The sequence below is a fragment of the Adiantum capillus-veneris genome, chromosome 18 (genome assembly GCF_014529385.1).
Source record: "Adiantum capillus-veneris isolate H3 chromosome 18, ASM1452938v2, whole genome shotgun sequence".
Taxonomy (NCBI): Eukaryota; Viridiplantae; Streptophyta; class Polypodiopsida; order Polypodiales; family Pteridaceae; genus Adiantum; species Adiantum capillus-veneris.
In genome coordinates, this window is record NC_140948.1 from 23,911,090 (window position 1) to 23,923,202 (window position 12,113).

The 12,113-nt window shown below is 42.6% G+C and overlaps 1 protein-coding gene across 1 annotated transcript in view; it reads left to right on the plus strand.

The window, feature by feature from the left end:
• Window positions 1–1,145, plus strand: part of LOC147435349 (uncharacterized) — a 154,541-nt gene extending 153,396 nt beyond the window's left edge. The window contains exons 9-11 of the mRNA XM_086488410.1: window positions 151–190; window positions 303–370; window positions 600–1,145. Of these exons, the coding sequence (XP_086344536.1) occupies window positions 151–190; window positions 303–370; window positions 600–612 (121 nt within the window). The 3' untranslated portion in view covers window positions 613–1,145. The remainder of the gene's footprint in view (window positions 1–150; window positions 191–302; window positions 371–599) is intronic.
• The last annotated feature ends 10,968 nt before the right edge of the window (window positions 1,146–12,113 follow it).

Consider the following 12,113-nt stretch of genomic DNA (forward strand, 5'->3'; position numbering starts at 1 on the left):
ATGTATGAGAGCCCAATCGAAGGGGGAAGTGGTCAAGAAACATGATTGTCTTTTTGGTAGCATCTCTTGTGAGATTGTTATGCCTGTTCATTAATGGTGGTCCACTCTAGAGAGCAATATGAAAATCTGAACCTACATCTGAATGTACAGGTACAAGAAAGTTATGCTGGACAATGGACTACAAATATCGGTACAACTAATCTCTTAGTTGTTGTTGCTCCTCTAGCTCCGCCTTCACTCATCTCTTAATTGTTGTTGCTCCTCTAGCTCCACCTTTACTCACGTGGTTCTTTGCAACACAGGCACCTACTTTTATTGATGCAGAAGATATGATAGTTGTTGATACAACGGATAATTCTTATTTGACCAGGTGAACCAGCTTATAGAAAGAAATAGTGTTACAGTTATGAAGATATTGTGGAACAAGAGAAGTTACTGGTCCATGAGAATCCTGAGTACTCAATGACCATCCTAGATGCTTGTGCATGCTCAATATATAAAAATGAGGCTGAAACTTTGTTAGTAAGGAAGCAATCGGATGGTTTTTATAAAAACAAGACAATTTGCTTGCTTTTCAACTGTTGAATTTTTGGTTTCAGGGCAAAAGCTTGAAGCAGCCATCGTGCCATGCAGAAGAGATCAATGCAGCTTCGATAGGTTCAGCTATGTCCTTCTATAGATGAGAGAATAGAGCTTAAATGGGTATTTCAGTCAAAAGCCCCTTCTATATGTAAGAAGGGAATTTCCCAGCTTTTCCTTCAGAAACCCCATTGCAATAAAGTGGGATTGACTAAACATTTTTGGAAACTTTCATACAAACTGCACAGTTAAAGCAACAGTTCTCATATAAGTGGGATTGACTATATTTTTTTGGAAACTTTCATACGAGCCACACAGTTAAAGCAACAGTCCCATGCGTTGACTTGATACTTGAAATATTTATCTAGAACATGATTGATTGGTAATTTGGTAGGCTCTAATGGACTGATCAATTGATGGTATGTGGGTAAGACTCTGTGATTGATGGGTATCCTCATTGTGCTCTTGCTTCTCTGCCTTTAATGACTGCCCATTGCACTCAAAATTCTCAATGTCCTCTTCTTTCAAATAATTGTAAAGACTGACAAACATTTGCCCGGAGAGAAGCTGATGGAGCATGGCAATATCTATGCTTTCTCATGGTTCTTGTGCTTCATTCCTCTTTAGTTGCCTAGCTTTTATGTTCTGCCATTAACAATCCAAAATGTCAAATTAGTTTTGACTATCAAACCCTCATGTATTCAGAAAGGGTCAAACAAAGCTGTTTGAATTTGTCTCAAAGCTTCTTACACAGTTCTTCTAGTAATAATCTGAAAGGTGAGATAGCTTTGTTTAGTTTTTTCTTTAAATCATGGTACCTTGCTTCATTATATTCTTTGAAGTTATCACTGCCGACATTCTTTCCCGCCAGCTTGGTATGGGGAGCCAACATATACTTTAGTTGACGCCGACTCCGTAGATGGAGCCGGCATAGTTGCGTTTGACAACCTGTTTGACGACGTGCAACGACAGAGGACTGTTTTAGTGGGACGCTGGCTCCCTAGACGGAGTTGGCAGAGCTGCATCGCCCAAGAGGCAATTCACATGAGACCAAGGTTTCTATACATTAATCATGGTGCTTGGGAGGTTTGCCAGGCAGGGTGTTCTACACAACTATAAGGGAGCAAGACAAGGTTCTGTTTCATGCAAAAAAATTCGATGCAAACATTTTAAAAGAACAAGGTGAAGACTCAAGTTGGCATCCTAAACCATAAAAATGAATAGGACCAATGTACTTTCAAGGCTTCACATGCAAAGATAAGTCCATGGAACATACATATAAGAAATGATTAAATATTGAAATGTATGCTTAACTCCTTTCCTCACTAAGGCTTGTTTAAGAAAGCCAACAAAGCTATTAAAAAAAAGGTAGGCGTGGTCTATGCAATAGAATAGGACAAATCAATAAGCACCAATCTTGATTGCAATCTTGTGTTATCGTTTGTACTCAAATTTAATTGATAGTAATATATTTGTGACTTGTCTATCCTTAAACCATTTGAATGTAGTACAATTTTGAAGGTAAGTGCACTTAATATGGAGTGATTGATAATTACAAGAAGGAAACTTGTGCCAATAACATTGCAACATGGAATCACAGCACACTTGCGACTTGCAACTTCAAATTGTCTAATGTTGTTTAATGCAAAGGAAAATAATAAGGGAAGGATTTTGTGTTGAAAAGCATGCTATTCCAAACCAAAAAGTTATGCCAAGTGCATTTTGGAAGCTAAAAAATGTAAAAGATTGTAAGCTTTAGGGTTGAATTGTTGTTTCTTACCGCCAATTCCTGCTCTACTTTGGACAATAAAGTCATGCTAGGTTGTACAAAAATTACACCGTTTAAATCAGGCTAAGTGACCAAAGTCATGCAAGCCTCTCCCCTTCACTACAAATCCACATGAGTACAAGATTTCAATACAGGAACCATGGTACTTGGGAAGTTTACCAAGCCGCCCTGAATTCTCCTCAACTATAAGGGAGTGGATCGAGTGAACAAGATTCTGTTTCATGCACCAAAGTGAATAGACGTGGATTTTGAACAATTGGATGCAAACTCACGTTGGCATCTTAAAGCATAAAAGTGAAAAGGATTTATTTACTAAGAAACAAAAGAAAATTTCAAGGCTTCACATGCAAAGGTAAGTCCATAGACCATACATATAACAAATGATTAAATATTCAAATGTACGCTTAACTCCTATGGATAGGTCGACCGCCCTCCCACCGCTGAGTCGGAAAGTGGGTAGTTTTGGCATCTCAAGTGAATTGCCCAATGTGATCCCATTATTTAGTTTGGCTTTAAGGTATTTATTTTACTTAATTGTCAAGGTCTGGGTAGGGAAATTTATTGACGTTGGTATATAAATAACCCTCATCCCCCATTGTATTGTACATTAATTATTCATTGCCAAGGTTGGTTGGTTCAGGAGACTCTCTCTCTCTCTCTCTCTCTCTCTCTCTCTCTCTCTCTCTCTCTCTCTCTCTCTCTCTACGCTTCCGCATCATCGACTTCGACATTGTATCAGAGCTTCATGCTCCATGACTTTGGTGGAGCAAGGTGGGCCGTGAGGAAGAGAAGCCATAATAAGAGGAAGGAAGGAGGTCTTGCAGCATTTTGACCCATAGCGTCCACAAGCTCCCTTGGCGACATTGGCCACCTCAACCGAAGGCCATCGATGAAACGTTGCTACCGTTGGAGAGCATGTATTCCTTGGCGTTCTAAAACACTAGCATTGCTAGCACACTTGACGGGCACCCTAGACATTGGCACCAGGCTCTTTGCGTTGCCATCGAGCGTTTTGAAACGTCGTCGACAAAAGACCTTGGTAGCGCCAGCGATGTACCCACTCAGTGACTTTGACAGCGTTTTGAAACGTCGGGCAATCCAAGCACCCACAAGATGGGGTTTTGCTTGCGTTTAAAACGCGTTTTGAAGCTCTTGTCCCTTGGTAACCGCCCCTCGCTCCCTATGTGTAGTCAGCGTTTACAATGCTACTGCAGTTTGCCCCCTATTTGTTGATTCAACCTCAAAGAGGCACATTATTGGGAAGGCGACTTGCAAGAGCCCATAAAGGGGCCGTGCCGAGCCTTGAGGAGCGGCTTGGAAGGTGAGATTGTGGAACAAAGGCAAGCTGGATAGAGATAACGGTGATAAAGATTTGACAGAGGAGATTGGCATGGCACACGTGGTGGCAACCACAATGGCCACAACACCAGATTTCTAGTCAGAGAACAGATGCTGCCACTAGCTTCAGGTAGAGAGAGACTTGTGAGTGGCAGAGGGGCAAACAGTGCTTCAGTGCTTCGTATAATTAATTTGGACCCTTGTTCAAAGTTACCGGTGTTTAAACCCTTGGGTCGAAGTTCAAGACACATGCATCTGGCAAGGAACCAATCAGATAGATCTAAAACACTATGGATGAGTACGCACCAATCCATTGTTGTTGGTCGGATTATAAACGGGATGTCTTCTAACAGTTCATTATCTTGGAAGTATTTTTGGATGTGATGTGTTCATAGTTCACGAATGGGGATTCTTAGACGTGGTTTGGCCTACAGTTCGATTTTTTACAAGGCAATCGATGCTCAAGATGGCATCCTTCTAAGGAACAAAGCTGAGAGTAGATCCTTTGCTGGAGTGTCCATGGTAGCTTCTTCATCTGACTTGTCTCACTATTTATGTCCACTATGAGCTGCAGAGAGGGTGTGAGTTTTGGCTTCTCAAGTGAGCTGCCCAATGTGATCCCACGATTTAGTTTGGCTTTTAGGTATTTATTTTACTTATTTGTCAAAATCTAGGTAGTGCAATTTAATGAGGTTGGTATATAAACAACCCTCATCCCCATTGTATTGTACATCAATTATTCATTGACAACGTTGATTGGTATAGGAGTCTCTCTCTCTCTCTCTCTCTCTCTCTCTCTCTCTCTCTCTCTCTCCCCTTCCGCATCGTCGACCTCGCACAGCCCGTAGCGGCATCACAAGGGTGCAACATTGGTATCAGAGCCTGTCTTGATTTTGGAGTGGCCGGGCCCCATGAAGCGGACCCGGTAGACCTTAGCTAATAATATTATTATTGTCTTGAGAGTAGGTGGATAAGTCTGTCCGATAAGGACTCAATTGCTACGAGGAAGAAGGGGGCAGTACACAGAGGGAGGCTATGGAGAAGCTTGGTCAGAAAACACTTATTCTCTAGGTCGCTCTTCTGCTCAGCCACAATCTCTCTCTCGCTCTTTCTCCCTCACCCTGTTGCCAACTCTCTCTTTCTCGTTTCTCCCTTAGTCAAGCTTAAAAGTCGCATTCAAGCTTGGAAGGAGGAAAAGAAAACAGCAAAGGGAAGAAGAAGGAGGCGAAGGGGTTGGGAGGAATGAGGCGAAGCAGGAGCCATGCCAGAAACGCCGCCTAAGGAGCGCCGGTAGCGCCACCGCCTTCGGAAGCGCCGCCAGTCGTCATCCAGTCATCGCCGCCACCTGCCAGACCACATCTGCTGCCCTTCACGCACCCAGCAGCGAGCGAAGTTTGAGAGGGCTTGATTGTGTAATACAAGGGGAAGCGTGCTACGTGGCAGTAGGTGATTTGAGGAAAATGTAAATTCGAAAGCATGGGTTGCGAAGATTTAGCAGCCTCCACACGACGCAAAGGTAGCGCTCGCTAGCTTACATATACCCTAGTCGGCGAGGGGGAGAGAGAAAGAGAGACAGAGCTGATCCAAAGAAAGAAAGAGAGAGAGAGAGAGAGAGAGCTATGTGAGTCGGGTGACTCTAAACCCGGACTGCAAAGTTACCGATTCAAATCCTAGCGGCGCGCCTGTCAACGTGCAACACGGCTACCATTCAAAGCAAGCCTTTTTACTAGGACTTTGGCCTGTATCTTGACTTGTTGTGCTAAAGCCATGCCCTTCTCCCATGTTTTGACCGACTGCACTCAAGTCGGGAAATGTTAACCACCAGCTTGTCTACATAAGTGCGTCCTCTATGTCCTGATGCACTTAGCACTCGGTTCACTCGGAGCTCGAGCGTATCATCCTTCTTTGCATCACGTAGGCCATCCAAAATACCTAAGCCACCTCCCATGATTGCATCTGCAAGGTAACCACAACTTGTGGAGTAGGTCAAGTTTTTACTCCAATTGCATCGTTGGAGTGCTGCTTCTTTCGAGCAGAAGAATTCAAGCAAAAATGGGAGACATTAGAGCTTATTGGTTGTAGATGGCAGGAACAGATCCTATTGTAAGCGTCAAGCTAGGATCTCTAAAATGTCGTGCTTGGCAATGCCTTGGTCAATATGTATGCCAAATGTGGCGTACTTCAGAGAGCACAGAAGGTGCTTGAGGAGCTTCTTGTCTGGAATGTCATGTCTTGGAGTGCATTGATTGCGGGAGATGCACAACAAGAGCAGGGCCAGAAATCTTTAGGCTGTCTTCAACGAATGCAAAGGGAGGGTCTCTCTCTTGATGCAATCACATACGCGTCCATCTTGAAGGCATGTGGCTCTACGCAAGATGCTGATATGGACATAAAAATTCACGCCGATATTGTTAGTCAGGGGTTGTTGAAAAAGATGTCGTGCTTGGCAATGCCTTAGTTGACATGTTTGCTAAATGTGGAGCACGTAAAAAATTTACCAAAAAAATGGTGTGCTTGGTCTCTCCTGATTGTACGATCTACTCCACAAGGGCATCGCCAAAAAGTTCTAGGTTATTTTCAGCAAATGCGAAGCGAGGGCTCTTGGAGAAACATGTTGTGCTTAGGGGTTCTTGGAGAAAGATATCATGCTTGGCCGTGTTTTGGTTGATATGTATATCAGATGGGGCGTCCCAAATACTACGAGTTTGTGTACGTGTGTGTGTGTGTGTGTGTGTGTGTGTGTGTGTGTGTGTGTGTGTGTGTGTGTGTGTGTGTGTGTGTGTGTGTGTGTGTGTGTGTGTGAGAGAGAGAGAGAGAGAGAGAGAGAGAGCCTACGGTTAACAAAAAAAAAAGGTTGTTTGAGCCTACTTATGGACAATACAACAAATTTAGCCTACTCTAAGACCACGAACATCAGAAGTAGTGGAGGTAATGGTACTCATGATAGCAAAAGTGAATATGATAGTCGACATGTCGGTAGAAGTCACAAAAGGATGACAACGGTAGAACACATACTAGTGGAAAGGTTGTGGAAGAATGTAAGGAAGGTCTAGCAACCAATCCATCCAAGATTGTGCTTTGATGCAGAAGACTAATATTAAAGGTACACTTATATTTCGTATTTTGATTTCCTCTATGTGATGTCAAAAGTATTTAGATTATATCATGTATACATTAAAGGAATCAATTTACATCATTTTTATTGAAAAAATTGTAGATGAAAGTGACAAGGACTGGAGATTTTTTGTTATGCCCAACAAAGGGACACATGGACACACGACATGGCAACATGGAATGACACATGTCTTTATAAAACATCGATAATGGTTTTTCCTTTTTTTTGATGGGCACAAGCATCGCAATGCACAAAATGCATCTATCTCCATCTCAATGTGGAGAACGGTGCCATCGTTGCTACCAACTTTGATACTCATTGATTTTTGCACAACAACCAACTCCCATAATGGAACTTTTCATCGTCAATTTCTACACCAGTTCAGATGGGGGGTGACTACACTATTCCATTATTGTAGTACATCACCCAAAATTGTGCCATCACATCAACAAACATCGATATAGAGTGGCGGACGAATCACAATGTGAGAGTTGGGAACTTACGAGTGGTAAGCTTAACTACCAAGAAAGGACAACCACAACAACTGCAAGTTCATGAAAAGGGTTAAAGGAGTAGGAAAAATCCACTTAATCACCAGATCAGACAAGTCCACATATGTCTCTCATAGTTTACGGATAGGGTTACAAGAATAGAAAATAACCGCTTATTCACAAGACCAGAGTACTTGAGAATAAGCATATCTCTTTGTTCAAAAGAATTTTAAAAGCCGTCGACCATTTATAATGGTTTACAAAAAAAGATCAGTGTCCACGCAATGTGAGGTGATGTTTGAAATATCTACTCTAAGTCATGGGCCGGTGGATCTAACTCCACAATGTTTGGATGCGGTTCCAAAAGAGATGTTGCCTTCATGACATGCTCCACCTCATCTGCATGTCTCTTGTCTCGCTCCTGCATCTCTCAGTCAATGGACTTGCATTTCCAAAATAGTGCGTAGTCTGGTGGAGAACGCCTCATTGTTAGTCAAATATTGTCAGAGATACGGCCCATCTGGCTCCCACCAACGCTACACATTCTCCTCTTCAATGAACGACAACGTTTTTCTCATTTATATATTGCGCGAGCAATTGCCAAACAAACCAATGCCCACGTCCATACCCCTTGCACAACAAACGGATGTCAAAGCATGCAGAAAAACTTTATTTAGAGATAGTGGGCATCGACTTGTACTTCACATAGGTGTACCATCCTCCTCTTTCATCTAATCATCCTCTTGTAGCTAGCGAATTGAACCAAGCTCTCTCACCCTTGCTCCCTTCTTTAACCCCTTATCTCTCTCCTCCTTCAATCCCCTCTATCTCTCTCGCTCTCTCCTCTCCCTCTCTCTCTCTCTCTCTCTCTCTCTCTCTCTCTCTCTCTCTCTCTCTCTCTCTCTCTCTCTCTCTCTCTCTCTCCGCAATGCACAACATCTCTATATCGTTTAAGGTAAACCAAGAGCTAGCGCCCACTCTTGGTTGCATATGTGTTGTGATAGGGAGAGAAATAGAGAGACTTACTTTGAACAAAATTATCGCACACGATAATAATTATAAATTGAGTTAGAAAACATTACTTTAAATGCCTTTATATAGGCAAACTCTCTCTCTCTCTCTCTCTCTCTATATATATATATATATATATATATATATATGTATATATGTATATATTTGGCAATCAAGCGCTAGTGCCCACTGATGGATGTGTGTGTGTGTGTGTGTGTGTGTGTGTGAGAGAGAGAGAGAGAGAGAGACTTACCTTGAATGAAAACATCACACACGATGATAATTCTAAGGGAAGATTACCAAAATACCCCTCTAATTTGCAAAATTTCCAAAATACCCCTCAAATTTCACAAATTACCAATATACCCCGAATAGTTTGTCATAAATTCCCAAAATGCGCTTCAAATTTTCCAAAATTCCCAAAATACCCGAGTGCAAGCACTCTAAAAACTTGCAAAACCCTCGCTATTGAGATCATTTACGCCAATTAAGAGTAGGATAAGTTGAGAAGTAGCTTAAAACTAGTTAAGTTTTGTACAACACCTTTTTGTCCACACAAAAAAAGTGCAAAAAAATCCAAAAATGTCTTGCTAACCTAATATTTTTCCTGGTTTTGTGCTATATTTAAAGGTTTAGGTGGGTTATTGTCTACATCAGCACTAGGGCTAGCCCTAAAGAGGAAATTTGTGCCAAAAAAGTGGGAAATAAGCAATAAAATCTGGCCTCTGTCACTCAAATAATTTTTTATCTCCTCATATAGTTTTCGGCTCCGGGTGCAATTTTGGGATCTGTAGTAAGCCGACAAGGTCTTAGGATCGATAATAGTAGCTCAAAATGCTCTAGAAAATTTTTTGGGGGTCGAATACAGAGTTAACCAATAAATTAAGCTAATGATGCCTTCAAGGTGCCCACAACCTCACAGCTTTGGGATCTTAGGATTTCTAGTGTTCTTTTTGAGTGTTGACCACTTGGGACTCCCCTCTCAAGGTCTAGGAACCCCAATCTTAGGAAAAACTTGTTGTTGACATAAAACCATATTAGTCCTTACAGTGTGATAGAAGCATAATATGGAAACTCTGACATCCCCAAGAGACTCAAAAGAGGGGTTTTATCGTAGGGTGGCCCCGTAGGGCTAGAAAAATACATTTTTCCTAACCGAGAAAACAAGGGCAAACTTGAAATTCTCCCGGTTCTTAGGTCAAAATTTGAAGCTTTTGCCAGTCATTACACTAAAACTTGCAAAAAGAATTCGGTTTTCTTCAAGGCAAGCTCAAAATTAACCGGAATTTTAGGATTTCAACCGATTAAAATACACTCGACCCCAGTTTTTATCTAACACTTTTTTTTGGTTTTTTTTTAGGGGGGGGGGGGGGTGGTTTGTAAAGTATAGAAATGTCTCAAGAGCCCAAAACAATTTGAGGGGCTCCAAAACGATCTGACAGACAACAACTCTCAACAAATTACCCTTAACTTCCCAACCGGTGAAAGATTCTTCTAAAAAAACAACAATAAAGACTCGCTGCCTTGGCAGTGGGCAAGTTGGAAGGCCATAGCAAGACTAGTGGGGCAGGGTGGTCTTAGAATTCTAAACCCTTGTACTCATGCGGAGACCCAGTGTACCAAGTTTGTGGTTGCAATCACGAAGCAAGATCAAGCTTGGGTTGTTATGACAAAGGCCATGATGGACAATGCCAAACTGTGCTCGCAAGGTGGCCAATGGAAAGGGCTAGGTCTGCATGACAAGTTGCTTGCCCCTTGGTGGTCTAACATGAAGCTTGGGGGCTTAACTGGCGAGCTTGCTCAAAAGTGCAAAAAAGCAACAGAGGCCTTGGAATGGGGAGAAATAACTAGATACTTTCACAACTCAATGTCTCACTGGTCCCCTTGGCTTTCTAAGGCGAGAAGCATCCTTTTCAACCCTACTTGGAGGGAGGTGGCTAGAAAGATCAACAACAAAGGACTCCAATGACTAGGCCAGTTTTGGGACCACAATAGCAGTGATTGGAAAGGATCAGACCTGTTAGGAAATAAGACGTAGCTAAATAGATTTTTGAGTAGATTACTTAATGGAGAGAGATAGATTTCACGCACAAGAGATTATAGAGTAGAGAGAGAGAGAGAGAGAGAGAGAGAGAGAGAGAGAGTACACACGATATACGTGGTTCACCCAATGTGGGCTACGTCTAGGGGAAAGCAGCCACTCAATGGCTTTAGCACTTCAAAAGAAGAAGTAGTTTACAAAGGGATTAAACCCTTGATAGAGCTCCCGCCTTGCTTCACTCTCACCACCTCACACTCACCTTGTTGCATCAACTTCACACTATGAAATGTGTGTAGAAATGGCCTCCTTTTATAGGCCAAAAGGGTTGCCCTCTCTTATGAGAGACAGCCATGTGTAGCCGCCCTTGTGCGAATAAGTCCAAATCGGACCCTCCAATTCGCCCATGTGTGGCCGCCCTTGAGAAGACAAGTCCGCTTTTGAATTCGGCCACCGGCCACCGGCCATTGACTTCCGATCACCGACCACCGGCCATCGGCCATTGACTACCGGCCACCGGCCAACCGACCGGTTGTTTTCCAACCACTTTCCGGCCGCCGTCCAGCCATAATATTCCGACGAAAAAGAATATTCCGGCGGAAAAAAAAAGTCTCGGGGGCCTCCGCCCCCGAGGCCTTTAAAGTTGCCCCTGATTCTTGTCCATGAAAATTTTGGTTTCCAGTGAGTGATTTTCCTTCACACACGATGGCGTCTCCTCATAATGGGGGCCTTACAAATGTGCGCTTTTACCACAGAAAATTACAAGGGTAAATCAGGCTCCATATTTAACAATCTCCCACTTGGAGAGTGATCTCCAAACCAAACCTGTGACTGCTTTCCATTCTGGCTTCTTATCCTTGAATGCCGATTGAAGATGAGCAAAAGCTCAACTTCTCCTTGTTGACCACCTTTGTAAACATGTCTGCAAGATTTTCACTTGTATGCACCTTTCCTAGCTTTAGTTGTCCCTCTTCCAAAAGAGTGCGTATGAAGTGATATCTCACCTCAATGTGCTTTGTCCTTGAATGAAAGGCTTAGTTCTTCGCAAGATGGATAGCGCTTTGGCTATCACTGTACAAGACACAATTGTCTTGTTTGAATCCAAGCTCTTCTAAGAATCTGTGAAGCCACAGAATTTCTTTGCTTGCCTCCGTCATTGCTACATACTCTGCTTCCGTGGTAGAAAGTGAAACCACTTTCTGCAGCTTTGAAGCCCAGCTTACTGTTGTGCCTCCAACCGTGAACACATAGCCAGTAGTGCTCCTTCGAGTATCTTTGTCACCTGCCATATCTGCATCAGCATACCCTTCTAGAAAAATATCAGTTCCTCCAAAATACAAAGCATTTGTTGTTGTCCCTTTTCGATACCTAGGTATCCACTTCACAGCTTGCCAATGCTCTTTACCTGGGTTGTCCATGAACCTACTCACAACTCCCACTGCATGTGCAATGTCTGGCCTTGTCCAGACCATAGCATACATTAGAGAACCTACCGCTGTAGCATATGGAACTTTAGACATATAGGCTATCTCCTCTTGTGTCTTTGGACACATATCCTTCGTTAGTTTAAAATGACCAGCCAAAGGTGTAGAAACTGGTTTTGCATTTTGCATTGCAAACCTTTCTAGTACCTTCTTGATGTAATCTTCTTGAGATAGCTTTATTGTCTTCTTCGTCCTGTCCCTTGATATTTTCATACCAAGTATCCTCTTTGCAGCACCTAAATCTTTCATTGAAAAAGATTTAGACAGC